The following is a 26,559-nucleotide window of genomic DNA, read 5'->3' on the forward strand; positions in this document are numbered from 1 at the left end:
TATGTACTATATGTAGCCTATTCAACAGAATAAGTCAACAGAGGAGAGATGCTTCAGATTGGGTAGTTTCATTATCAGGAACAAGTGCAATAGAAAGACCAAAGACCTATAATTATAGGACTAACTGGGATTTCATAAAGATAATGATTGAGAAACTTTGAATTCCCATTGTTTACACACTAATGTGTGGAGATGCTTAATTCAGGGAACTTTTCTGTTAGGAATAACTGCAGAGAAGGACCAACGCCGCCTTAAAAAATATTAAAATATACCCAAAAAATCATTATTGACAAACTCGTTGTGAGATTTTAATTTCAGTTCCCTTTTTGGGTTCCCTTTTCATGCAGAAAACTTGTTGGCAGAGCTCCCAGTGTCTGTTCTGTGACAGATAGAATCTAAGATGACACACACCTGTCACAATCCCCACCCATCTCCAACCCACACCTCAGATCTACTGTAGGGCAGCAACTTGACAATAAAGCCCACAGCTCCAGAGGAACTCATTTCACTGTCAAGCTCTCTCTTTAACGGGTAAAATGTTATGGACTATATTTTTACTGCTCAATGGTCTGCTCGCTCTCGTCATTCTTTACTCTTCCCGCTCAAGGTAAATGTTCTTCATATTTCTGTTTGATTTGGATTGTTAAACAAGACATTGTAAATCAAGGACGTTATTTGAGTTTAAAAAGGATAGCCTGCAATATTTCAAGGATGAAGTCAATGTCGTTTGCTATAATTTAGTTTCTCTCTCTGATATTGAACATTTTGGTGAAAAGATTAACCAACGTCTCACATATTGTTTACTTAATCATTTACAAAGAAATGTACTTTCTATACAGAAATCAATTCATGAAAAAAATGTCAGGGTAAAAAATGCCTTACTGAATATACAGCATCGCTGAACGTGCAGGCTAGACCATTAACCTGGACTATCCAATTCTTCATGTAACCTTTCCTTAGACCATTCAAACCATTCAAACGCAGACCATTTCTTATACACATTGATTATGCCCTACTTCCTATTTCCACAGTGTATTACTAGCCTACTTTATGTCTGTACACATCAGCTCACACAGTTGACTGCTTTAGGGCATGTCCTTATGCCAACTGTAGAGCTACAACCAGTTGGTTTAGTTTGGGAGATGAAGTGATTTAACTCCTTTTATTGAACCGTGTTAATCTTGGTTGACAACTGTTTGTCTGTCTGTCTGTCTGTCTGTCTGTCTGTCTGTCTGTCTGTCTGTCTGTCTGTCTGTCTGTCTGTCTGTCTGTCTGTCTGTCTGTCTGTCTGTCTGTCTGTCTGTCTGTCTGTCTGTCTGTCTGTCTGTCTGTCTGTCTGTCTGTCTGTCTGTCTGTCTGTCTGTCTGTCTGTCTGTCTGTCTGTCTGTCTGTCTGTCTGTCTGTCTGTCTGGCTGTCTGTCTGGCTGGCTGGCTGTCTGTCTGTCTGTCTGGCTGGCTGGCTGTCTGGCTGGCTGTCTGGCTGTCTGTCTGTTTCTACCAGACAAAAGAATGAACCACCATTAGACAAAGGCTTCATTCCGTGGCTGGGTCATGCCCTGGAGTTTGGAAAAGATGCTGCAAAGTTTCTAACACGGATGAAACAAAAACATGGTGACATTTTTACGGTAGGAGTTCTCTATGCGTTTTTTTGTTACAAGCCAGTTCGCTAAAGCAGAAAAATATCCCTGCAGCAACAGGGAATGTAAATTATGTGGAATTATAATTCATGGACATTTCTGTCGGGGTTGATAGATTTTTCCAAAGGGAAACAAACACAAGTCCAAATTTTCAAAGTGGAAATTACGAGCCGTTTTAAACCTCAAATACACTACAAGTTAAAACAATTCTGCATCGCAGGAAAGTTTGTCTGCAACAGGTTGATCAAATTAAGATCAATCAATCAAATGTATTTATAAAGCCCTTCTTACATCAGCTGATGTCTCAAAGCGCTGTACCCAGCCTAAAACCCCAAACAGCAAGCAATGCAGGTGTAGAAGCATAGAAAAACTCCCTAGAAAGGCCAGAACCTAGGAAGAAACCTATGGAGGAACCAGGCTATGAGGGGTGGCCAGTCCTCTTCTGGCTGTGCAGGGTGGAGATTATAACAGATTGGCCTGTTATAACAGATTATAACAGGCCAAGATGTTCAAACGTTCATAGATGGCCAGCAGGGTCAAATAATAATAATGACAGTGGTTGTCGAGGGTGCAACGCCAACCCGGACAGGAAGATCACGTTAGTGACTCAACCCACTCAAGTGACGCACCCCTCCTAGGGACGGCATGGAAGAGCACCAGTAAGCCAGTGACTCAGCCTATGTAATAGGGTTAGAGGCAGAGAATCCCAGTGGAGAGAGGGGAACCGGCCAGGCAGAGACAGCAAGGGCGGTCCGTTGCTCCAGTGCTTTTCCGTCACCTTCACACTCCTGGGCCAGACTAAACTCAGTCATAGGACCTACTGAAGGTTGAGACCGAGTCTGCGTCTCTCACATGGATAGGCAGACCATTCCAGAAAAATGGAGCTCTATAGGGGAAAGCCCTGCCTCCAGCAGTTTGCTTAGATATTCTAGGGACAGTAAGGAGGCCTGTGTCTTGTGACTGTAGTGTACGTGTAGGTATGTATGGCAGGACCAAATCGGAAAGATAGGTAGGAGCAAGCCCATGTAGTGCAACGTCTGAGCACCTCAGGAGTAAATGTCAGTTGGCTTTTCATAGCCAATCATTCAGAGTATCTCTACCGCTCCTGCTGTCTCTAGAGAGTTAACAGCAGGTCTGGGACAGGTAGCACGTCTGGTGAAAAGGTCAGGGTTCCATAGCTACAGGCAGAACAGTTGAAAATGGAGCAGCAGGTGTCCCCAGGTGGACTGGGGACAGCAAGGAGTCATCAGGCCAGGTAGTCCTGAGGCATGGTCCTAGGGCTCAGGTCCTCCGATAGAGAGAGAGAGAGAAAGAAAGAAATCGAGAAAAAGAGAAAGAGAGAATTAGAGAGAGCATACTTAAATTCACACAGGACACTGGATAAGACAGGAGAAATACTCCAGATATAACAGACTGACCCTAGCCCCCCGACACATAAACTACTGCAGCATAAATACTGGAGGCTGAGACAGGAGGGGTCGGGAGACACTGTGGCCCCGTCCGACGATACCCCCGGACAGGGCCAAACAGGCAGGATATAACCCCACCCACTTTACCAAAGCACAGCCCCCACACCACTAGAGGGATATCTTCAACCACCAACTTACCATCCTGAGACAAGGCCGAGTATAGCCCACAAAGATCTCCGCCACGGCACAACCCAAGGGGGGGCGCCAACCCGGACAGGAAGATCACGTTAGTGACTCAACCCACTCAAGTGACGCACCCCTCCTAGGGACGGCATGGAAGAGCACCAGTAAGCCAGTGACTCAGACCCTGTAATAGGGTTAGAGGCAGAGAATCCCAGTGGAGAGAGGGGAACCGGCCAGGCAGAGGCAGCAAGGGCGGTCCGTTGCTCCAGTGCTTTTCCGTCACCTTCACACTCCTGGGCCAGACTAAACTCAGTCATAGGACCTACTGAAGAGATGAGTCTTCAATAAAGATTTAAAGGTTGAGACCGAGTCTGCGTCTCTCACATGGATAGGCAGACCATTCCAGAAAAATTGAGCTCTATAGGAGAAATCCCTGCCTCCAGCAGTTTGCTTAGATATTCTAGGGACAGTAAGGAGGCCTGCGTCTTGTGACTGTAGTGTACGTGTAGGTATGTATGGCAGGACCAAATCGGAAAGATAGGTAGGAGCAAGCCCATGTAATGCTTTGTAGGTTAGCAGTAAAACCTTGAAATCAGCCCCTGCCTTAACAGGAAGCTAGTATAGAGAGGCTAGCACTGGAGTAATATGATCAATTTCTTTGGTTCTAAGTCAAGATTCTAGCAGCCGATACTATACTGTATCTATACCTGAGTACCTCATCAATCTTCAACACATTCTTTATGTCTTTGTGACTGAGATATTAAGGGTTGCTGTGAACCTGGATAGGTTATTTTTCAAAAGTTTATTTCGTCTTTGTAGAGTGGTGCTATGTGCATCTCCTACTCACTACTCATTTAGCTTTCTCAAACAATCCCAAACACTTGTAATGTGTAATGTGACTACGACAGACGTGTACAGACATGGCCGTGGCTTTACCGGTTCAAATCATGTCTCCCAGGTGCGTGTTTGTGGTCGTTACATCACTGTGCTGCTGGATCCTAACTCCTATGACGCGATCCTCGATGACAAAGTCTCTCTGGACTTCAGTCGCTACGCCCAGGTCCTGATGCAAAGGATCTTCAGCCTGAGACTACCCAATCACAACCCAGACACAGAGAGGGCCTGGATGGAACAGTAGGTGTTCTAGACCTGTATCCACATGACCTCATGCCTGACCTCACACACATCCACACCTGTACACACACACCATCTTAATCCAATTCCGCTGCATCTACCTGTCCTTGTCAAGGACCATACCGTTTCTATTCTATTTTTTTCTATTACTGTAAATGGTATTACGATGAGACATCATTTTCCACCAGAATAGATTACTTGCAAATTCATTTAATTCCCTGAGGTAACATGTTGTAGCAATAATTCAACCTCTCCATAAAATCCCTGTCCAGGCACTTCCAGGGCCCTAGCCTGGCCAGATTAAGCAGCACCATGCACCTCCACCTCCAGACACTGCTACGGGATGAGGAGAGGAGCTGTAGCCCAGCAGACTGGAGGCAGGATGGCCTCTTCAGCCTCTGTTACAGCTTGCTCTTCGGGTAAGAGCCAGAACCCAGAAACAAATTCTGTCTGGACTGGCCAGCTACGGTTCGTGTGTTTAACAGTCATCCTGCTCTTCAGGTTACATCAGACATTTCTCTGGCCCGGGGGTTGATTTAGGCTCAAATGACACTATGACACACTTACACAAGAGGGAAGATGTACTCATACTCTAGAGTTAATGCTTATTTCTGTCCTCGTAGGGCTGGGTATCTCACACTGTTCGGTGCAGAGAACAGCAACGATGTCACCGCACTCGCTACTGTCTACAAAGAGTTCCGCACGTTTGATGGTCTCCTCGCAAAACTGGCACGTTCAACCCTCAAGCAAGGTACATCTAAGTCTCATCTAATGCACGCGGTCGTATGTCACTTATATCAATACAGAATGGATCTATTCATACAATATGTTTCTGTCTCTCTGTACCTGTTTCTCTGTGTTCATGTGCGTGTCTCTGTGTGTGCCTGTATCTCGGTGTACCTGTCACTCTGGTGCTATCTAGAACCTATAAGGATTCTTCGGCTGTCCCCATAGGATAACCCTTTGAATAACCTTTATGGTTCCAGGTAGAACTTGTTTAGTTCCAGGTAGAAGCTTTTTGGGTTCCATGTAAAAACCCTTTCCACAGAGGGTTCTACATGGAACCCTAAAGAGTTCTACCCGGAACCAAAAAGGGTTCTAACTGGAATCAAAAAGGGTTCTCCTACGGGGGCAGCCGAAGAACCCTTTTGAACCCTTTTTTCTAAGAGTGTACCTGTCTCTCTCTGGGTGATCTTTCCTCTCTAACCTGTCTCTCTCTGGGTGATCTTTCCTCTCTAACCTGTCTCTCTCTGGGTGATCTTTCCTCTCTAACCTGTCTCTCTCTGGGTAATCTTTCCTCTCTAACCTGTCTCTCTCTGGGTGATCTTTCCTCTCTAACCTGTCTCTCTCTAGGTGATCTTTCCTCTCTAACCTGTCTCTCTCTGGGTGATCTTTCCTCTCTAACCTGTCTCTCTCTCTATGTTGCTAGAGGAGAAGAGGACAGCAAGCCTGTCCCAGGAGAGACTGTGGGAGCTGCTGTCCCCAGCGTGGCTGAGCAGAGGAAAGGGGTCAGAGAGCAGCTCCTGGCAGCAGAGTTACCTCCACCATCTACAGACGGAGGGAGTGGAAACGGAGATGCAGAGACGAGCCATGCTGCTTCAGCTCTGGGCCACCCAGGTAAGTGGGAAAGTCAAGAACACACACTCACACGCACAGATGCAAGAGCATGTAAGAGCATGCACACACACACACACACACACGCATACAAATTCACACACAAAAAACACATGCAAGCACAGCCATACAAGCACGCACACATGCACGCACATGCGCGCACACACACACACACACACACACACACACACACACACACACACACACACACACACACACACACACACACACACACACACACACACACACACACACACACACACACACACACACACAAAATTACAGAGAACCAAGACCAATGCTTTCACAGTGTTCTGCCACACCTGGATGTCACTCTCATACCTTCTCTTCCTGTGTCCTCTTTGAGACCTGTGGCCCTGGCGTGAATAAGTTCACAGGATTCTTCTCTCCCAGTGACTCATGACTTCCTTGTTGGCACAGTTGACTCGTTATGTCATTATGTGAGAAGTAATGATTGTTAGGAATGTGACATCAGTTTCTATGAATGTGTTTTCATGGCACCTGGGCTTGTTTGGAGTTCTGTGTAAACTGATCTGGGACAATGGGTCCACACATTCCAGAACATTATTGAAAAAAGAAGAGTTGGCAGGTCGCCCAAACCAACCTGTCTAATTTCAGAATTAGATCAAACGTTAGGCCTACAGTACACAAATTGTAGGACGATTTAGAAGGAAGTGGTATGCTATCAAATACATGAAACACATGGTTTCCATGTGTTTGATGCCATTCCATTTCTCCAGTCTGGCCATTATTATGAGGCGTCCTCCCCTAAGCAGCCTCCACTGATTAAGATGTATCATCTGTAATAAACATCAATGAATATTGATGTCAAAATCCAATATAGATCACAGCAATGAAGCATTATCTAACTCTATATTTATGAGCTCCAGAGGCAGTTTAATAGCAGGCTCTTTGTGGCTTCCTGTCTCAAACCAATCCCAACAAATTGTTATGAATGAGCTGCTGTTGCACTGTGTGGCCAGATGGGGGAGCTAGTGTAATGTCTGTCTGTCTGGTACTTGCCTTCACCACCAGCCTCAGAAAATAATAGAGCCACAGGTGTCATCTGTACCAGGCCTTCTCTGCTCCCCCTGGGACTTTGGCTGCTACTTTCAGCCTGGAGCATTGGAGGCCTAGTCGGCCCACTCAGACCAGGGGAGCAGGGAGAGAGTCCTTCGCCAAGATGGAGCCTCTCCCTCTGGGGACCTTGGCTCATCTGCCAGGCTAGGATAGGAGAGTGCAGCTAGTCCCTTAGTATCACTGTTCCCTGCGTATTAATGTATTTTCTGGAACAGAGACTCACTGTTCCAGTCACAGACAATCAGACAGAGCCAATCACCACTGAAACATATTAGAACTGAGGCTGAGTATAAGGAAGAGTCACGGAGAATATCTTCTGGTTGTTGTCTCTGTCATCACCAGTCGTACAGAGGTACTGTGGGCTTCCTCAGTAACAACACAATACTGAGTGAATCAGAGATGTCACTGAAGTCAAACATGCCAAATGCAGTTTTTCCATCGCAGATGTTTAGTTCCATGTTGTCTGCATACAACAGACACAATTGCTAGATATTGCAAGAAAGTTATGAGAGCTTTATGTTTCTGGCTCTGTGTGTGTTGTTGTTGGGGATTGGAGTGGAGGCAGTTCCACAGTCCAGTGAATCTCTGAAACAGCCTGTCAGTGAGGCTCCAGTCCAATGTCAATATGCCTATGATGGACCCCAGGGAGCCTGTGTCACATTCAGCCCATCACACACCTGACTGCGGCTCTGCTTTCAACACAACTACACCAGTACACAGTGTACACACTCAGAGGAGTGGAGGAGGAGGTCAAGTTCCTTACCGTGTACACGTCTAATAGTGAATTCAATGGCAATTCAAAGTGTCTCAATCAGATTTTTTTTAAAACACTATACAGTGTCGGTAAGAACGTGCAGCATTTGAAATGGCGAATTCTACTGCAACACTGGGACCACAAGAGATGAAGCCTCACACAGTTTGTGTAGCCTAGTGTCTGTCGTAACGGATCTGTGACGGGACAGGCCAGGGAGTCAACCAGAGATCCATTGGACCTGGTCTTCATCTTGCATTAGCGCTGGTTGTCAGTCGATCGGTGAAGACCTGGCCTGCAAGGGAGTGAGGGGAGAAGCTCCCTGAGCCCACAGCAATTACTGGATGACAGGTTCAGACAGACGTCTCTCAGCCCTGTCTACACAGCCCTGACAGCTCTGATGGCTCCTCACTGCTCCTCAGATCACTACAGTACAGTACAGCAGTATCACGATGCAGGGTGGGATACAAAAAAGAGAGAGAGAGAAAATAAAAGTAAAGTGAGACTGAAAGAAAGAGAGATTTAGATGTGTCTAAACCCACTTCCATTTTCCCCTGGGGGCTTCTTGCAGCGTGTTCACACTGTACAGTACCTGTTGTGGATTTGTCTATAACTGCAAGGTATCTACCTCATCATGCTCGGTAATGCGTTCACTGTCTTTGACGGACTGAGAGTGAGCCTTGTGTACTCTGTAACTGCCAAACAGTTTCTGAACGGACTGTGTGTCGATGTTGTGTTGCTCCATTCCAGGGTAACGCTGGGCCTGCTGCTTTCTGGCTTCTGAGTTTCCTGCTCACGCACCCCGAGGCCATGAGAGCTGTGAGGAAGGAGATCAGAGGCCTGCGTCTACAGGAGGACGGCTCTCTACAGCGACACCCTCTGGACACACTGGAGCACCACAGCACACCTGTGTTCGGTAAGAGCTCAAGCAACCTCCTGTATTATTCACTCACACTCTCTTCCACCTCGGGGCTCTGCCTGTCCAGCCAAAGACATGCAGTGAAATATTGAACTGAAGCTCGTCTGAACTGTGTGGAACAGCCGAGTGAAAAAAATGAAAGATTCAGAGAGATTCAATGAGTAAAGATTGATAAATATTGTTGTTGTTTTTTAGCTGTGGTTGATTAAGGTTAACGTTTGCTTGCCACAGGGTGATATTAAAACATATTCTTGTGATCCATAGCATTCCAGAAGGACATACCTATAGTTTTATGATTGTGTAGTCTGGTGGCAGATCAGTTTGTGCTGTATAACGCTGTATAACGCTGTATAACGCCTACGGTTGTTCAAATCAAATCAAATGTTATTTGGCACATGCACCGAATACAGGTGTAGACTTGACAGTGAAATGCTTACTTACAAGCCCTTAACCAACAATGCAGTTTTAACAAAAAAAATTTTTTTTTTAAATCATAATATCAAATAATTATAGAGCAGCAGTAAAATAACAATAGCGGAGCTACAGTGCCTTGCGAAAGTATTCGGCCCCCTTGAACTTTGCAACCTTTTGCCACATTTCAGGCTTCAAACATAAAGATATAAAACTGTATTTTTTTGTGAAGAATCAACAACAAGTGGGACACAGTCATGAAGTGGAACGACATTTATTGGATATTTCAAACTTTTTTAACAAATCAAAAACTGAAAAATTGGGCGTGCAAGATTATTCAGCCCCTTTACTTTCAGTGCAGCAAACTCTCTCCAGAAGTTCAGTGAGGATCTCTGAATGATCCAATGTTGACCTAAATGACTAATGATGATAAATACAATCCACCTGTGTGTAATCAAGTCTCCGTATAAATGCACCTGCACTGTGATAGTCTCAGAGGTCCGTTAAAAGCGCAGAGAGCATCATGAAGAACAAGGAACACACCAGGCAGGTCCGAGATACTGTTGTGAAGAAGTTTAAAGCCGAATTTGGATACAAAAAGATTTCCCAAGCTTTAAACATCCCAAGGAGCACTGTGCAAGCGATAATATTGAAATGGAAGGAGTGTCAGACCACTGCAAATCTACCAAGACCTGGCCGTCCCTCTAAACTTTCAGCTCATACAAGGAGAAGACTGATCAGAGATGCAGCCAAGAGGCCCATGATCACTCTGGATGAACTGCAGAGATCTACAGCTGAGGTGGGAGACTCTGTCCATAGGACAACAATCAGTCGTATATTGCACAAATCTGGCCTTTATGGAAGAGTGGCAAGAAGAAAGCCATTTCTTAAAGATATCCATAAAAAGTGTAGTTTAAAGTTTGCCACAAGCCACCTGGGAGACACACCAAACATTTGGAAGAAGGTGCTCTGGTCAGATGAAACCAAAATTGAACTTTTTGGCAACAATGCAAAACGTTATGTTTGGCATAAAAGCAACACAGCTCATCACCCTGACCACACCATCCCCACTGTCAAACATGGTGGTGGCAGCATCATGGTTTGGGCCTGCTTTTCTTCAGCAGGGACAGGGAAGATGGTTAAAATTGATGGGAAGATGGATGGAGACAAATACAGGACCATTCTGGAAGAAAACCTGATGGAGTCTGCAAAAGACCTGAGACTGGGATGGAGAGTTGTCTTCCAACAAGACAATGATCCAAAACATAAAGCAAAATCTACAATGGAATGGTTCAAAAATAAACATATCCAGGTGTTAGAATGGCCAAGTCAAAGTCCAGACCTGAATCCAATCGAGAATCTGTGGAAAGAACTGAAAACTGCTGTTCACAAATGCTCTCCATCCAACCTCACTGAGCTCGAGCTGTTTTGCAAGGAGGAATGGGAAAAAATGTCAGTCTCTCGATGTGCAAAACTGATAGAGACATACCCCAAGCGACTTACAGCTGTAATCGCAGCAAAAGGTGGCGCTACAAAGTATTAACTTAAGGGGGCTGAATAATTTTGCACGCCCAATTTTTCAGTTTTTGATTTGTTAAAAAAGTTTGAAATATCCAATAAATGTCGTTCCACTTCATGATTGTGTCCCACTTGTTGTTGATTCTTCACAAAAAAATACAGTTTTATATCTTTATGTTTGAAGCCTGAAATGTGGCAAAAGGTCGCAAAGTTCAAGGGGGCCGAATACTTTCGCAAGGCACTGTATATACAGGGGGTACTGGTACAGAGTCAATGTGGAGGCTATATACAGGGGGTACCGGTACAGAGTCAATGTGGAGGCTATATACAGGGGGTACCGGTACAGAGTCAATGTGGAGGCTATATACAGGGGGTACCGGTACAGAGTCAATGTGGAGGCTATATACAGGGGGTACCGGTACAGAGTCAATGTGGAGGCTATATACAGGGGGTACCGGTACAGAGTCAATGTGGAGGCTATATACAGGGGGTACCGGTACAGAGTCAATGTGGAGGCTATATACAGGGGGTACCGGTACAGAGTCAATGTTGAGGCTATATACAGGGGGTACCGGTACAGAGTCAATGTGGAGGTTATATACAGGGGGTACCGGTACAGAGTCAATGTGGAGGTTATATACAGGGGGTACCGGTACAGAGTCAATGTGGAGGCTATATACAGGGGGTACCGGTACAGAGTCAATGTGGAGGCTATATACAGGGGGTACCGGTGCAGAGTCAATGTGGAGTCTATATACAGGGGGTACCGCTACAGAGTCAATGTGGAGGCTATATACAGGGGGTACCGATACAGTGTCAATGTGGAGGCTATATACAGGGGGTACTGGTACAGAGTCAATGTGGAGGCTATATACAGGGGGTACTGGTACAGAGTCAATGTGGAGGTTATATACAGGGGGTACCGGTACAGTGTCAATGTGGAGGCTATATACAGGGGGTACTGGTACAGAGTCAATGTGGAGGCTATATACAGGGGGTACCGGTACAGAGTCAATGTGGAGGGTATATACAGGGGGTACCGGTACAGAGTCAATGTGGAGGTTATATACAGGGGGTACCGGTACAGAGTCAATGTGGAGGCTATATACAGGGGGTACCGGTACAGAGTCAATGTGGAGGTTATATACAGGGGGTACCGGTACAGAGTCAATGTGGAGGCTATATACAAGGGGTACCGGTACAGAGTCAATGTGGAGGCTATATACAGGGGGTACCGGTGCAGAGTCAATGTGGAGGCTATATACAGGGGGTACCGATACAGTGTCAATGTGGAGGCTATATACAGGGGGTACCGGTACACAGTCAATGTGGAGGCCATATACAGGGGGTACCGGTACAGAGTCAATGTGGAGGCTATATACAGGGGGTACCGGTACAGAGTCAATGTGGAGGCTATATACAGGGGGTACCGGTACAGAGTCAATGTGGAGGCTATATACAGGGGGTACCAGTACAGTGTCAATGTGGAGGCTATATACAGGGGGTACTGGTACAGAGTCAATGTGGAGGCTATATACAGGGGGTACCGGTACAGAGTCAATGTGGAGGCTATATACAGGGGGTACTGGTACAGAGTCAATGTGGAGGCTATATACAGGGGGTACCGGTACAGAGTCAATGTGGAGGTTATATACAGGGGGTACCGGTACAGAGTCAATGTGGAGGTTATATACAGGGGGTACCGGTACAGAGTCAATGTGGAGGCTATATACAGGGGGTACCGGTACAGAGTCAATGTGGAGGTTATATACAGGGGGTACCGGTACAGAGTCAATGTGGAGGCTATATACAAGGGGTACCGGTACAGAGTCAATGTGGAGGCTATATACAGGGGGTACCGGTGCAGAGTCAATGTGGAGTCTATATACAGGGGGTAACGCTACAGAGTCAATGTGGAGGCTATATACAGGGGGTACCGATACAGTGTCAATGTGGAGGCTATATACAGGGGGTACCGGTACACAGTCAATGTGGAGGCCATATACAGGGGGTACCGGTACAGAGTCAATGTGGAGGCTATATACAGGGGGTACCGGTACAGAGTCAATGTGGAGGCTATATACAGGGGGTACCGGTACAGAGTCAATGTGGAGGCTATATACAGGGGGTACCAGTACAGTGTCAATGTGGAGGCTATATACAGGGGGTACTGGTACAGAGTCAATGTGGAGGCTATATACAGGGGGTACCGGTACAGAGTCAATGTGCAGGGGCACCGGTTAGTCAAGGTAATTGAGGTAATATGTACATGTAGGTAGAATTATTAAGGTGACTATGCATAGATAATAACAAATCAAATCAAATCAAATCAAATGTATTTATATAGCCCTTCGTACATCAGCTGATATCTCAAAGTGCTGTACAGAAACCCAGCCTAAAACCCCAAACAGCAAGCAATGCAGGTGTAGAAGCACGGTGGCTAGGAAAAACTCCCTAGAAAGGCCAATACCTAGGAAGAAACCTAGAGAGGAACCAGGCTATGTGGGGTGGCCAGTCCTCTTCTGGCTGTGCCGGGTGGAGATTATAACAGAACATGGCCAAGATGTTCAAATGTTCATAAATGACCAGCATGGTCGAATAATAATAAGGCAGAACAGTTGAAACTGGAGCAGCAGCACAGTCAGGTGGAAGTTGAAACTGGAGCAGCAGCATGGCCAGGTGGACTGGGGACAGCAAGGAGTCATCATGTCAGGTAGTCCTGGGGCATGGTCCTAGAGCTCAGGTCAGTTGAAACTGGAACAGCAGCATGGCCAGGTGGACTGGGGACAGCAAGGAGTCATCATGTCAGGTAGTCCTGGGGCATGGTCCTAGGGCTCAGGTCCTCCGAGAGAGAGAAAGAAAGAGAGAAGGAGGGAATTAGAGAACGCACACTTAGATTCACACAGGACACCGAATAGGACAGGAGAAGTACTCCAGATATAACAAACTGACCCCAGCCCCCCGACACATAAACTACTGCAGCATAAATACTGGAGGCTGAGACAGGAGGGGTCAGGAGACACTGTGGCCCCATCCGAGGACACCCCCGGACAGGGCCAAACAGGAAGGATATAACAGAGAGTAGCTGCAGCGTAAAAGAGGGGGGGTACTGAAAATAGTCTGGGTAGCCATTTGACTAGATGTTCAGGAGTCTTATGGCTTGGGGTTAGAAGCTGTTTAGAAGCCTCATGGACCTAGACTTGGCGCTCCGGTACAACTTGCCGTGCTGTAGCAGAGAGAACAGTCTATGACTAGGGTGGCTGGAGTCTTTGACAAATCTTAGGGCTTTGCTCTGACACCACCTGGTATAGAGGTCCTGGATGGCAGGAAGCAGTTGCCATACTAGGCAGTGATGCAACCCGTCAGGATGCTCTCGATGGTGTAGCTGAAGAACCTTTTGAGGATCTGAGGACCCATGCCAAATCTTTTCAGTCTCCTGAGTGGGAATAGGTTTTGTCATGCCCTTTTTACGACTGTTTAGGTGTGCTTGGACCATTTTAGTTTGTTGGTGATGTGGACGCCAAGGAACTTGAAGCTCTCAATCTGCTCCACTACAGCCCTGTCGATTCGAATGGGGGCATGCTCAGCCCTCCTTTTCCTGTAGTCCACAATAATCTTCTTTGTCTTGATCATGTTGAGGGAGAGGTTGTTGCCCTTGCACCACCCAGCCAGGTCTCTAATCTCCTCCCTATAGGCTTTCTCGTCGTTGACGGTGATCAGGCCTACCTCTGTTGTGTCATCGGCAAACTTAATGATGGTGTTGGAGTCGTGCCTGGCCGTGCAGTCATGAGTGAACAGGGATTACAGGACTGAGCAGGAACCCTGAGGGAACCCCGTGTTGAGGATCAGCATGGCGGATGTGTTGTTACCTACCCTCACCACCTGGGGGCGGCCCGTCAGCAAGTCCAGGATCCAGTTGCAGAGGGAGGTGTTTAGTCCAAGGGTCCTTAGCTTAGTGATGAGCTTTGAAGGCAGTATGGTGTTGAACGCTGTGCAACGAATAGCATTCTCACATAGGTTTTACTTTTGTCCAGGTGTGAAAGGGCAGTGTGGAGTGCAATAGAGATTGTGTCATCTGTGGATCTGTTGGGGCGGTATGCACATTTGAGTGGGTCTAGGATAATGGTGTTGATCTCAGCATTGATCATCCTTTCAAAGCACTTCATGGCTACAGATGTGAGTGCTATGGGTCGGTAGTTGTTTAGGCAGGTTACCTTAGCGTTCTTGGGCACAGGGACTATGGTGGTCTGCTTGAAACATGTTGGTATTACAGACTCAGACAGGGACAGGTTGAAAATGTCAGTGAAGACAATTGCCAGTTGGTCAGCGTATGCTCAGAGTACATGTCCCGGTAATCCGTCTGAACCTACGACCTTGTGAATGTTGACCAGCTGTCAACCGTTGGAGTTGGCTTTACAACACAAACAGATCTGGGACAAGGGTAGTGATTATGATTATTGAAGGTGAATGATTATTCACAGGATTATTCACATGCACCCGGCAGCCACCCCTCTGACATCATACTTATTGTCCCTCCCTCCAATCACAGACAGTGTTCTGAGTGAGACCCTGCGTCTGACCGCTGCTGCCCTCATCACCAGAGAGGTGGTCCAGGACAAGACCCTTTGTCTGGCCAGTGGACAGGCATACCACCTCAGACAGGGGGACAGGGTGTGTATGTTCCCCTTTCTCAGCCCTCAGATGGACCCCCAGATACACCACGATCCACAGGTAATACAACACAATACTGTTACCTGACAAAGACCCAGTTGGTGTTGAAATATTGTCTGAATAAATGGAACACCTGCCAGTGTACAGCATGCCAGTGTACAGCATGCCAGTGTACAGATTTCTTTTAGTTTTAGATTACTGTTCAGTCTAATCCAGCACCTGGGACGAAGGCTTTTACGAATGTGTGCCTACAAGCCATAGACTGTTCTCTCTTGCAGGAAGTCTGACAACAACAGGCTCCTGAACAGCTTCTATCCCGAGCCATAAGACTGATAATTAGCTAACAAAATGGATACACAGACTATCTGAATTGACCGTTGTAATTTTATTTTTGTCTCTATGCACATTCTCAGGAATATACACACTCACGCACACTGACACTCCAACACAAACATAACATGCACACACATTTAAACTGACTCTACACACACACGCACGCACACACTCACATACATTCATCATTTAGGATGCTGCTGCTCTGTTTATTATATATCCTGTTGCCGAGTCACCTTACCCCTATACCTTTCTACCTCTTATCACTCCAGTATCCCTGCACATTGTCAATATGGTACTGGAACTGATGCTGTAACTGACCCTGTTTATAGCTTACTTACTTTCTCCTGTTATTCTTATTTCTTATTTTTATTTTTTTGTGTGATTTTGTTCTACCTTGCTATTTTTAGTACTACACTAACCACGTTTCCATCCAAAGTTTTCATGCGAGCAAACGCATTTAAAAAAATCAAGACGGCTGTAATGGAAACAGGAAGTTACGGTACAATTTTATAAAGGCCAACAGGTATAGAGGTACTGGATGGCAGGAAGCCATTTGTTATGTTACAGCCTTATTCAGAAATGGATTCAATAGTTTTTCCCTCATCAATCTACACAAAATACCCCATAATGACAAAGGAAAAACAATTTTTGCAACAAAAAAAAACAGGAATATTACATTTACATAAGTATTCCGACAGTTTACTCAGTACTTTGTTGAAACACCTTTGGCAGCGATTATAGCCTTGAGTCTTCTTGTGTATGATGCTACAAGCTTGGCACACCTGTATTTGGGAAGTTTCTCCCATTCTTCTCTGCAGATCCTCTCAAGTTCTGTCAGGTTGGAGGGGGAGCGTCGCTGCACAGCTATTTTCAGGCCTCTCCAGAGATGTTCATTTCCGGGCTCTGGCTGGGCCATTCAAAGACATTTAGAGACTTGTCCCAAAGCCACTCCTGTGTTGTCTTGGCTGTGTACTTAGGGTCATTGTCCTGTTGGAAGGTGAACCTTCACCCCAGTCTGAGATCCTCAAGGATCTCTCTGTACTTTGCTCTGTTCATCTTTCCGTCTATCCTGACTAGTCTCCCAGTCTCTGCCACTGAAAAACATCCCCACAGCATGATGCTGTCACCACCATGCTTCACCGTAGGGATGGTGCCAGGTTTCCTCCAGACGTGACGCTGGGGATTCAGGCCAAAGAGTTCAATCTTGGTTTCATCTGACCAGAGAATCTTGTCCTCTAGGTGCCTTTTGGCAAACTCCAAGGGGGTTGTCATATGCCTTTTACTGAGGAGTGGCTTCCGTCTGGCCACTCTACAATAAAGGCCTGATTGGTGGAGTACTGCAGGGATGGTTGTCCTTCTGGAAGGTTCTTCCATCTCCACAGAGGAACTCTGGAGCTATGTCAGAGTGACCATCGGGTTCTTGGTCACCTCCCTGACCAAGGCCCTTCCCTAGCTCTAGGAATAGTCTTGGTGGTTCCAAACTTCTTCCATGTAAGAATGATGGAGGTCACTGTGTTCCTAGGGACTTTCAATGCTGCAGATGGTTTGGTACCCTTCCATAGATCTGTGCCTAGACACAATCCTGTCTCGGAGCCTACGGACAATTCATTCGACCTCATGACTTGGTTTTTGCACTGACATGCACTGTCAACTGTGCGACCTTATATAGACAAGTGTGTGCCTTTCCAAATCATGTCCAATCAATTGAATTTACCACAGGTGGACTCCAATCAGGTTGTAGAAACATCTCAAGGATGATCCATGGAAACAGGATGTAACTGAGCTCAATTTCGAGTCTCAAAGCAAAGGGTCTGAATACTGATGGAAACAAGGTATTTCTGGGTTTTTTATATCTTTAATACATTTGCAAACATTTTTTTTTTTTTAAGCTGTTTTCGCTTTGTCATTATGGGGTATTCTGTGTCGATTGATGTGGAAAACATTTAATTTAATCAATTTTACAATAAGGCTGTAATGTAACAAAATGTGGAAAAAGTCAAGGGGTTTGAATACTTTCTGAATGCACTGTATAGGACAGACACTTCAGAACAAACTTCCTTTAGATCGTTTTTTGGGGACTATCTATTGTTCCATGTGATGAATCTGTTATTCAATGTGTTTGTATGGGACAGTTGTTTTATATATTTTTTTATCTTTCCAAATTCCTTATCAAATAGCTAAATGATCCTTGGCATTAAAATCTGTCGACAAGTGGACGGAAACTAGCTATTGATATTGATTACTGCAATGTTGAGTTTGGAGCTTGCAAGACAGGCATTTCATTGTACCTGTGCATGTGACATTAAAACTTGAAACAACCTCTCAATACAATACATTACAGCAATCTGTTGATTTACTAAAAGTCAATAATGTCATTGGAAATTAATATGTTTCTCTTAACTGACTTGCCTTGTTAAATAAAAAAAATATTAATAAAAAATACACAAACATGGTGAGGGGGAAAGTGTTTCGGAGTATAGTACTGAGTACTGAGTATAGTACTACTGAATCAGGCTTTGTCTGCTGAGCTAATACAATGACTCTAATAGAATGACTCTAATACAATGACTCTAAAACAATGACTCTAATACAATGACTCTAATACAATGACTCTAATAGAACGACTCTAATAGAACGACTCTAATAGAACGACTCTAATAGAACGACTCTAATAGAATGATTTGAATAGAATGACGCTATAGGAGGGCTCATTGTAATGTAATGGCTGGAATGGAATCGACAGAACAGAGTCAAATTTGGTTTCCGTATGTGTTTGTTACCATTCCATTTAATCCATTCCAGCCATTACAAAGAGCCCGTCCTTCTATAGCTCCTTCCACCAGCCTCATCTGGTGTGAGTGCGTGTCTCATACACAGTGTTGTACTACGCAGTGTTTAAATGGCGCAAGGATTACATGGTGGAAAGGTTAAAGGGCTAAGAAAGGAGATCCGATGGGGATTAGCTGGTTAAATGCTGTAATTTGTGCGTGTGTGTGTGTGTGTGTGTGTGTGTGTGTGTGTGTGTGTGTGTGTGTGTGTGTGTGTGTGTGTGTGTTTGCATGCAGCATCACTGGAGCTACTTAATGTACTGTGGCATCCATCTATCACAATAACTTTTCTTCTTCTCTGCTTTACAGACATTTCAATATGACCGCTTCCTGAATGCAGACGGGACAGAAAAGAAGAAGTTCTATAAGGGCGGGGAGAGACTAAAGTATTACACCATGCCATGGGGTGCAGGCAACAACATGTGTGTAGGGAGACACTTTGCAGTCAGTGGCATCAAACAGTGAGTGTGATATGACTTTCTCCACCTGGTCTCCCTCACACATAGCCTGGTCCCACTTCTGTTTGTGTTGTCTTGCCAACTTCTGTTGTTATTGTCACGTGACAATGACCATAGGAGTTGGCAAGACAGTACAATTAGGCTACCTCTCACCTAAGTACATCTAAACCACCCCACATTGTTCATACATCGTTTCCCCCAATGAATCAGTTCATTAGCAAGGTATTAATGATTCATGAGACATTTACAATCACCTGAAGATCGCTGCCTAAGGCCAGTTGCTTTCAAACATCTCCGGGTGGGAGGAGCTATAGGAGGATGGGCTTATTGCCGTGGCTGGAATGCAATCAATGGAATGGTACCAAACACATCAAACACATGGAAACCCCTGTTGGACTCCGTTCCATTGATTCCATTCCCGCCATTACAATGAGCCTGTCCTCTGAGACACAATACCATTACTGTAGCACACACACACACACACACACACAGTCGTTAACGGCCATTTCAATAATTCAAGCCAACATTTTAACTCAATAGAGATACTATACATCAGAACAGCTAAGCAGACAGAACGATCGATATAGATAAAGGGCTGATCTGAGAAGTGGATTTTCTTAGTTGTTTCATGTGATATACTACACGCTACAAACATAGCCTAAGGCAGTGGTTTTCAAACCTTGCCTCGGGGGTGCCCAGCCATTCCAAGTATTTGAACTGTTCTAGAGCTAGCACACTCGATTCCAGTCGTCAACTGATCATAAAGCCCTTGACTAGGTTAACACTAGCCTCATCTGGTATATACTGTATGTACAGTTGGAGAGGGGTAGAGGCTCCTTGAAGAAAATCACAAAGTGCTGATGTCAGAGTCTTTCTGTGCCAGATATCAGTAGTTCAAAGGTAAAGTCCTAATTATCCACAGTGAGAGTAAGAGGCCAGATGGTCATATGGGAAGACGGTAGAACAGCTGTGCACATACAGTATGTGCTCGCAACCTCTAGGCTTTACCATATGTGTGATATGCAAATAGTGTATTACATGTCCAACTACATCCAGATGTATTTCTGCAGGCATTGTATACATTGTTCTTTAACCCTTTCAATGCATGCTGGGTGATTGATATTGTTACAGACAGTTATATAACATGAGGTCGCCTGTCATTATTCTTCTGCTAGCTAGTGTCCTCCAGAGCCATGCTAGACGTCCTATACTCCCAATGGGGGCCAAGAGGGTTGACTTAACTAACCTTACTCTCCTTCTATGTGATTCTCAGGTTTGTGTTCATGGTCCTCTCCCGGCTGGACCTGGAGCTGTGTGACCCAACCGCCATCGTCCCTCCGGTCAATCCCGGTCGCTATGGTTTCGGGATGCTCCAGCCCGACGGAGACCTGGAGGTCCGCTACAGACTCAAGACTCTGCAGTAGGACACGACCCCTAACCTCTGACTCCTGCATCCTGCACTAGAACTAGGACATGATTAGCCTGGTCCCAGATCTGTTTGTGCTGTATAGCCATGTTTGGCATGACAATGACATTAGGAGTTGGCAAGACAGCCCAACCAAATATGGGACCAGGCTAGGACATGACTTTCTCCTACATCCTCCTGATACTGACTGCACTCAATACAAATCAGTTTCATGTTTTTATTTATAGTTTTTTTTCAATGTTGTTTTTACATTCAAACCATATCACTTGTACTGTATATCTCTGAATAATAAATAATGTATCTGAATTATTTGCTTGTGTTGCTTGTCTCTCAAGACCAAATGCCTTGAATGAACTGCACATCATCATAACCTCACCCATATGGCGAAGTGCACACATTACAACAAATAGCCTTTGAATCACGACGAGAATGAGGGGGGTTTAGATGATAGAATTCAGTGCAGTTACATTATATCTGTCTGGATGAATTGGGAGGGAATTAGTACTCCATGTGGCGAATAAGATTGCAGGTCCTTAGTTCTGTAATGTAAGGGTTAAACGCCTCAATGTGAAGCCGGGCGATGAAGCTGCCTGCCGCGCTACGGATCCACCTGCGCAGCTACCAGTCGCGCCGCCCTTCTCACAGACAGCGGACGGGGGAAGACCCCGGAGCAGAAAACCGTGTGCATTCACAATATACATAATTGTTGATTATTTCCAGTAAAGTGGGCGGGTAACATGGTAGGCGGACTAAATCAGTGTATAGGATCCCTTATCTAACTATGTCCAAGGCGGAGGAGATCCAACGTGCCACCGAGGCAACACCGCTTGAAACCGAATGGGTCAGAAACCGTTCCCAGGAATAGGCTAATAAACCAATGACGTTTCCTCCTTTTTCCTCTTCGATTAAATGTTTTCATATCTGCCTCTCTCTGCCGTCGGATGAGCCAGCCTGAAGTTAAGGTATGTGGGAGGCTTGTTCCGAATAGTCAAATAACAGGTTATATTTGTTGGTCTCCTTTATAAAGCAAGTATTGCTCGATGGTTAAATTGCTGTTGTTATTTATTTAATATCATTGTTTTTAATACAGTCATATAGGCCTGCTCTACATGAATAGACATTTACACACAGCATGACAAATGAGCAACAATTACTAAACCTCTTAAATGTGCCAAAAAAAAAATGCAAAACAACATTGACGAAGTGTTGTTCATAGCACGGGGGATCGCAGGGGAGTTGGTAGGTTGCTACATTGACATAAAAATTCCAGCTTTTTGAAGATGTGCTTTCGGACGTTTTGTAGCCTGTACAACCGTAACATAGCCAGGTCGATAGACCGTGGCAGATAAATGGTGTTATTTCGGTTTCTAATAACGGTTGATTAATCCACAATATTGACTTCATTGACAAAAAAAATGGCCACGGAGAAAACGATATCAAGTTATTATTTTATATTTGGCCCACCACAGCAATTTAGCTCAAGGCTATACCGTATACTGTAGAGAGAAAGTAAGTTTTGTAACTTGGTTGACACAACAGTATTTGATTGTCAGGAATGGAAAATACAAAATGTTTATATAATCAAGACGGATTGCTACTTTGATTTTGAAAGCTTATTTTGAATGCAAATGCATGCAACTGGTTCATCAATGAGGGCGGGACAGAGCATGCTGCAACATTAATATTCAACTGACACTGTGGAGGATCCTTCACCTGCTACTGTATGGACCGGTGATCGTCCAAAGCGTTCCATAGGGTACTGTAAGAGAAGGATGGGTGGTGATGGTTTGTTCTGATTTGGGAACTCATCTTGAACGGTGAGATAAAACGCATTGGTCTGGGTTGTAGAGAGACACCAGGTAAAACACCGGATAAATGAAAATACTGCATCAGTAGCTTTATGGTTGTGACATAAGCCTTATGTATTCATTTCTTCAGAATGTTTTAAAATGGCCTCCTCAGTCGCAAACGTCTCTAGTTCATTATTTATTCAAGGTAAAATGGGTTTACTTGAGTGCAGCGTTCGGGTGTCATGATGGCTCTATCACTTATGACCTGCTTTGCTAGGTGTTATACAGCAATTTGAACAGCATTAAATATTTCGAAGCATGCTTTCCTGCCCAAGGGAACTCGCCCGAGTTCAGTTCACAGTCGAGTGAAAAGCGCCCGCTGTCGTTTCAGTACCAGTGCAGAGGGGACAGCGCTCACCTGAGCTGTTGCCGAGTCCCGACCCATTATTCAGAATGGATTCGTGGACAGGACAGCACCCTCGATCTCAGAGCAGATTACGCTCTTAGAAAAAAGGGTTACATTTCTTTAAGAGTTAGCTAGCTTGTAAAGTGGTTGATTAAAGTAACTTTTTCCTGTCTAGCTACCCTTACAACAATATAACAACGTAAAATGTGTTGAGTTTAAATTTCACACATGAAACCACATTTTCACATGTATTACATTTAGAGTTCACATGTTAACACCACTTTTTCAGTGTGAATTAAAACGTGTTTTTACCTCACATGTAAATTGCAGTTGCACATGTGAAATATTGCTGTTTCACGTGTAAAAATTCACATGAGAAACTTTCACTTTCACAAGTGTAATTGCAATTTCACATGTGATGGTGAAATAGTGTTCTGCTCACATGTGAAAAGGTGGTGTTAATATGTTGCAGTAGTCTCTTGGTTGAATGATCAAGATGTCGGCTTCTTCCGTGGAAGAAGTTACAAAAACACACGTGAAATGTATAATATCACATGTGGAATGTATAATATCACATGTGGAATGTTGGGAAACCACATGTGTCTGAGTGCTGAGAAAAATGAACAAATGAAAAATACATGTGAAACTTCACACATGTCCGAAAACAATGTATCTGACTCACGTGTCTGTTTTTCCCAAGTTATATTTTTCACGTGTGATTTATTCACGGGAAAAAGTAATGTGAAACATCATGCATGTGTCCAACAACCTCATGTCTGACTTGAAAATTTCACGTGATTATAGTTTTTTTAATTATCATCTGACATTTTTCGCGTGATTTGTTCACACGAGTCCGACAATCACATGTGACTATTGCACCAAAATTAAATGTCACGTGGAATTGTTCACATGATTTGTATGAACCTTGGTGTTTGCCAATCCGAACTCTGCAAAAAATATTGCAAAATACTAATGTAATCTCCCCCTCCTCTCCCCTTTGCCTTTACTGGGTGTATGTTTAGAACCTTTTTTAGTAAAGGGTTCTTTAATCTCGTCCAAAGAACCAAGAGGTTCTATTTAGAACCCACCCCCCCCCCCCCCCCCCCCCCCAAAAAAAGAGTGTACCATCATCTTTGTATTCACTCCTCTGAGTAGGCGATGAGTCTGTGGCATGGCTCGAGGAATGTTCTGAGTAGGTCATTGTGAATGCCTGGGCTGCTGGCTCCATTTTAGACTCTTGTCATTGACATTATTCCTATTTTCCTCTCTTTTATCCCTCTCCTTCTCTACCCCCCCCCCCCCCCCCCCCCCTCCCTCCCAGATTCACAAGCGTAAATGTAGTCCGTAACTTACCCCCGCCTGGATCTTGCCTGTTGAACTCGGTGGAACTCTTGACAGTTGAAAATGGAGAAATCTTCAATGGGGTTGACTAAGACTGGCTCGCGGTCAACTGCATCTCTCCCCCCGGAACCGGTGGACATCATCCGCAGCAAGTCATGTTACCGCCGAGTACGGCTCAACGTTGGGGGTCTTCCACACGAGGTCCTCTGGAGAACGTTGGATAGATTACCGCGCACCCGGTTAGGGAAACTACGAGACTGCAACACCCACGACTCGCTCATGGAAGTATGTGACGACTACAACTTGGACGAGAACGAGTACTTTTTCGACAGGCACCCGGGGGCGTTCACGTCCATTCTGAACTTCTACCGGACCGGTAAGCTCCACATGATGGAGGAGATGTGCGCCCTGTCGTTCAGTCAGGAGCTGGACTACTGGGGCATAGATGAGATCTACCTGGAGTCCTGCTGCCAGGCCAGGTACCACCAGAAGAAAGAACAGATGAACGAGGAGCTCAAAAGAGAGCAAGACACCTTGAACGACAGAGAGGGAGAAGAGTTCGACAACACATGTTGTGCCGAAAAACGAAAGAAACTCTGGGACCTTTTAGAAAAGCCTAGTTCGTCCGTCGCAGCCAAGGTAACCTTTCATTCCAAATGTCATATGTGGACAGAATTCATTTAACTTGTTAATGATGACTTCTTTTCAGAATGTATAAATATGCATAGAGAGAGAGAGAGAGAGAGAGAGAGAGAGAGAGAGAGATTTGATGAATGCAACATGTGCGACTACTAATAGATCAATGATTCGATCAGAATTCAGCATAACAGTCATAGCTTCTGTATGATCACGATGGGTTAAGTAATATTAGGGCCTTATCAGGCCTGCTGAAATACAATCACTGTTCCTTTGCTGTGTTGTTATCTCAACATAGTCCCAACCGTGAGCCCCAGTAGTTATGTGATCAGGTGTGGAATGGATGAGCTCCGCCAGTACTGCTCATTACTTCTTCCTCTAAGGCAATGTCAGGATGGGTCGGCTAGAGCTAGATCACATCCATACCTTTACACTGCTCAGAGAGAGAGAGAGAGCACACAATGCTTTGTTGTTCAGCTGTAGCTGTTCTTGCCTCTTCTCGGAAATGGAATTAGACCAGGAGTTGATAACAGCTTCTGGAGCTTTATAGGAAGTAGCTATGGTACTGTATGTGAGAGCTGTCATTACTTAACTAACAGGCTGTGGAGAGATACTACACACACACGCGCGCGCACACACACACACACACGGACACGCACACGCACACACACACACACACACACACAGGCTGTGGAGAGATACTGTATATGTGAGAGCTGCCAGTGCTTTACAATCAGGCTGTGGAGTAGATGAGATCAGTAAGTCCAGTGTGTCAGCATAATGGCTCCTTCACACAGGCATCAATGAGATGCACAATCAATGTTTATCAGGTTAACTTGAAGTTTTGTTGTAGTGCTACTGTAAGATTGTACAAATCCAGGCTCTCACTGTAGGTGGGTTGATATTATACCGTTCTGTCTTAGTTATTCTGATATTGGCAATTGGCCTCTCTTCAATCACGTCTCTTCAATGAATAAGTCAATGTTGAAACTTCAGGCTGATCAAATTCCCAACCAAATATCAATTTGAAGTTACTGATATCTTGTAAGTTATTGATACTGGAACTATTGAAGCCTCTATCATAAGACAAATAATTTTTCCTACACCAGTGCTTCCCTCAAGGCAAGGTCACTTTGTAGCCCACTAGTGTGGGCGGACCGTAGCTCGAGCGTCACATTAAATTACGTTTTTTTAAATAAAAAATGACAGATTTCAGCACGCAATTACACCGACAGTGTGATTTTATTTTGAGGTCGGAGCTCCAGTCCGCACACACTAGTCGCCGCTCAACTCCATCGTAAATCGTGGAGTTGAGTTTAGTCGGCTCGGTCACCGTGTAGTTAACAAGCCATTAACGTACAGTAATGTCTTGACGTAATGTCTGGCTGCAGTGCTTCCGGTCAGATAGCTGTTTGGCCACACTGTACATTTATGTCCCTCCTCCGAGTGGAGTCATTAAAAGTCTTGTCTCTGTAGGCTTGTAATGTGTGTGACAGGAAAAAGAGCAGCCTCCACATAATTGTGGAAGTGTTTATCAATTCCTAATTTAGCTTAGAAGGCCAATGTAAAATCACAAAGACAAACTACTAAAAGCGATAATACAGCTGGTGCGTGTTGAATTGAGTCTTACCAACATCCTAAGCTCCAAGCCTTCCTGCAGGACTTCAGCTGGGTCCCTGTGTACCCACCAGTCTCCTTGGCTAATATTGGGATCATCGAACGAGCGAACAAACAAACCCACACACACACAATAACCCATCAACAGATGGTCATTGATCAAATCCATATACATTTATATACTATAGTATTCACTGTCGTGTTTTTGCGGACATGAGTGTAGTATACTAAAGTATTCCCTGTCGTGTTTTTGTGGACATGACTAGGCCTGTGGCGGTCACAAAATTTTGTCAGCCGGAGATTGTCAGGCAAATAACTGTCGGTCTCACTGTAATTGACCTCTAAATAACATAAACACATTTAGCATCTCCTG

At 44.9% G+C, this 26,559-nt stretch overlaps 2 protein-coding genes across 2 annotated transcripts in view; both read left to right on the forward strand.

Annotated features, from left to right (window-relative positions):
• Nucleotides 1-385: 385 nt before the first annotated feature.
• On the forward strand, nt 386-20,705 carry ptgis (prostaglandin I2 (prostacyclin) synthase). The gene is made up of 10 exons (XM_020486643.2): nt 386-607; nt 1,502-1,625; nt 4,188-4,363; nt 4,636-4,782; nt 4,987-5,114; nt 5,793-5,980; nt 8,580-8,745; nt 15,227-15,408; nt 18,822-18,973; nt 20,244-20,705. The coding sequence occupies exons 1-10, from the start codon at nt 537-539 to the stop codon at nt 20,392-20,394; spliced, it is 1,485 nt and encodes a 494-aa protein (XP_020342232.1). The 5' UTR covers nt 386-536; the 3' UTR covers nt 20,395-20,705.
• A 335-nt stretch (nt 20,706-21,040) lies between these two features.
• The window catches only part of kcnb1 (potassium voltage-gated channel, Shab-related subfamily, member 1), a 73,297-nt gene continuing 67,778 nt past the window's right edge, over nt 21,041-26,559 (forward strand). Inside the window, exons 1-2 of the mRNA XM_020461602.2 lie at nt 21,041-21,358; nt 23,914-24,572. Of these exons, the coding sequence (XP_020317191.2) occupies nt 23,997-24,572 (576 nt within the window). The 5' untranslated portion in view covers nt 21,041-21,358; nt 23,914-23,996. The remainder of the gene's footprint in view (nt 21,359-23,913; nt 24,573-26,559) is intronic.

Source organism: Oncorhynchus kisutch, linkage group LG1 (genome assembly GCF_002021735.2).
Source record: "Oncorhynchus kisutch isolate 150728-3 linkage group LG1, Okis_V2, whole genome shotgun sequence".
Taxonomy (NCBI): domain Eukaryota; kingdom Metazoa; phylum Chordata; class Actinopteri; order Salmoniformes; family Salmonidae; genus Oncorhynchus; species Oncorhynchus kisutch.

Coding starts and splice junctions, on each gene's coding strand:
- ptgis (XM_020486643.2), top strand. CDS start 537: ATGTTATGGACTATATTTTTACTGCTCAATGGTCTGCTCGCTCTCGTC. Junction 4,364..4,635: donor GAGAGGGCCTGGATGGAACA/GTAGGTGTTCTA, acceptor ATCCCTGTCCAG/GCACTTCCAGGGCCCTAGCC. Junction 8,746..15,226: donor CCACAGCACACCTGTGTTCG/GTAAGAGCTCAA, acceptor CTCCAATCACAG/ACAGTGTTCTGAGTGAGACC.